The following is a 2635-nucleotide window of genomic DNA, read 5'->3' as shown; positions in this document are numbered from 1 at the left end:
AGCCTCTATTTCTCCATCTGTAAAGCGGGGCATGCTCCCCACCCTGGCTGGGGCTTATGGGAAATGCCTGGGAGGTGCTTCGCGCTAACACGTGGCACGAGGGTTGCTGTGCAGACGGGATCACGGGGGCTGGACGTGGGTGGGGGCCGTAGAGGCCAAGGGCGCAACTTAGGTGGCCTGCCCAGCCTAGTCACGGCAGGTTCCCCGGCCTCCTGAAAGCTGGGGTTTTTCCGGTCTAGCCCTTCGCGATGATGTATCCATCTGTGCATTCCTTAGTCAGCTCTGCCTCCTCTGCCCTGCCCTCTGGAGCTGAGTGGGGCCTGGTGCAGATGGGAGCTCGTCTCAGGGATTTGCACCGGATGAGGCTGAGAGCCCTTCCCATGGCTTCCTGTGGGTGGCGGCTCTGCCTGCCACCTCAGGCCCGGCCTTCCCCCTGCATAGGTGATGGGCATAGAGGCTGCCCCAGTGGCTGGGAGTTTGTTGCTCCGGGGGACCCTCTTAGCCCACCCTTAGCCAGCCTCCCGCCTACAGGTCCCCTTTCTCCTGGGCGTTTCTGGAGCTGTGTGGGCCCCGCTGGGGCGATTCTGGTGGGAGGACAAACGTGACTCCCTTCTCCCAAACATGATTGTGAGTGAGTCCACCAGATCGTACAGGGGCCAACAAATCAGAGAGAGAAAACCAGCGTGAACAGTGGCCACACTCGCCCTTGATACACAGACAGGTGTCTGGCAGCCGGGGGCTGGGAGGAGGGAAGCCAGTTCAGGAGATGGGGCGTGGGGCCCAGGGGCTTCACAGGCCCGTTTGGGTGAGCCACACTGGCTGTGGTGTGGAGGCCCTCCCACTCCCTCCTCCCGGAGGTGCTGCCCCAGGGGACAGGGCTGCAGGAGCTCAGAGAGCCATCTTAGAGAGGGCTTTGGCTGCCACTGGCCTCCGTTCCTGTCCCCATGCTGCAGCAGCACGTTCCCAGGTGGGCCCTGGTTGGCTAAGCCTTGCAGCGTGAGGCCTCCTCCCAGCCAGGCTGGGATCCCGGTGGGCTCGTAACCCTGCACGTGGGGTTCCAGTGAGCTGTTGTAAGAGACGCCTGCGGTCCTGGCGGGATGCCTGGTGCTCGGAGCAACAAGGACATCAGAGGCAGATGTGGACCCGCACACAAGGACACATTGCAGGGAGGGCGCACACGCCCGACCGATTCTGGGACTTCTTGCTCTAGGGACTAAAAAAAGATACTTGGGAAGAAATGGCTGAGAACACGGGGGTGGCCTTGAGGCTGAATCTGGGAGTTGGCTGTAGCTTCTATTTACTAACCTGATAGTAACTATTTATCAATTACAAAGCCAGCATTGTGGGAAACTGGATAAAAGCCATGGAGACGGGTGGGGGTGCTAGCATGGCGATTCCTCCTCTTCCTTATCCAGGTCAGTTAAACATTTCCAGACTCCGACTCTTCCTCCAAACGTCTCCGTCTCCGCGACGTGAGGCCTGGGCATTTGTTGGTGGGGGGAGCTGAGAGGCTCTTTCCTTCTGGACTGTGAGATGCAAAGATGTGACATCTGGAATTGCTGCAGCCACTTCTCCTACACGGGGCACCGGGCTGAGGTCTGGCCACTCCAGCTGGAGGCAGAGGTAAGAAAGCCACAGGACACGGGGCCTCCGGCCATCGTGGGACCCAGGAGCTCACGGGCACCGAGGCAGAGCTGGAGAGAGTTGGGCAGATGAAGCCCAGAATTCCATCCGGACTAGTGAAATCCAGCACCTGGCATTGACTGTTTCCTCTGTTGTTCATTCATTTGTTCGTTCGTTCATTCACTCATTCAGTGTAGCCCCTTTGATTGAGAAGCACCAAATTCAGGAACCTGAGCTAGGTCTGGGGTCTGTGGGAAGGAGGCAGGGGCAGGAGGTACCACAGGAATTAAGGTGGGGCCTGTGCCTCCAGAAGACTCAGGACCGTCGTGAGATGAGTCTGGTCTCACTGGATGCGGCAGACAACTGTGTGACGAGCGGGGAAGAGGCCACACTCTGGAGGGAGCACCTGAGAGCAAGTGGCCAGGCACCAGTGCTTGCAGTCCCCAGTCTGCTGTTCGCATGGGGGTTGCAGCCAGAGGGCTGAGGGACAGACCTGGCAACCTGTATGGCTATTTCCAGGTACAAACGAAGATGCGATCCATCTGCCAGTCTGTGTCCTTGAGCGAGTCCACCCCGTTCTGGGACAGCATCTGGCTCAGGTGAAGGGGGCATGGCCAAGAGCTGTGGGCCTCAGCACCTCCAGCATTCTGCAGGGGTGTCAGGTACACAAAGTGGAAGCACGCATCAGAACTCATCAGTGGTAGCCCTGACATTGGTGCATTTCACGGTGGGTAAGTTGTCCTTAGAAACAGATACTCAGCGTTTTTCATGATGTGCATGCTAAAGTGTGTAGGGGCGAAGTGTACTGATGTTTGCAACCTAATTAAAAGGGAGCCAAAAAGCAAAAAAAGAAAGAAATGAATTCATGGATGGAGAAAGATGGCGAAATGACGAGACAGGGTGAAGCAAAGAGGGCAAAACGTTCATTGTAGCGTCTCGGGTGGGGACATGGGTGTTCGCTGTAAAAAATTTTTGTTTGGATATTTTTACAATAAAACGTTGGGGGATATCG

At 57.2% G+C, this 2635-nt stretch overlaps 1 protein-coding gene across 1 annotated transcript in view; it reads left to right on the top strand.

Moving 5' to 3' along the window:
- Positions 1-1533: 1533 nt before the first annotated feature.
- KLC1 (kinesin light chain 1) overlaps positions 1534-2635 on the top strand; it is a 52941-nt gene continuing 51839 nt past the window's right edge. Inside the window, exons 1-2 of the mRNA XM_023522355.1 lie at positions 1534-1623; positions 2143-2222. Of these exons, the coding sequence (XP_023378123.1) occupies positions 1534-1623; positions 2143-2222 (170 nt within the window). The remainder of the gene's footprint in view (positions 1624-2142; positions 2223-2635) is intronic.

This window comes from Pteropus vampyrus, unplaced genomic scaffold (assembly GCF_000151845.1).
Source record: "Pteropus vampyrus isolate Shadow unplaced genomic scaffold, Pvam_2.0 Scaffold341, whole genome shotgun sequence".
Taxonomy (NCBI): Eukaryota; Metazoa; Chordata; class Mammalia; order Chiroptera; family Pteropodidae; genus Pteropus; species Pteropus vampyrus.
Note: the sequence above shows the minus strand (reverse complement) of the source record. Positions and strands in the feature narration are given on the sequence as shown.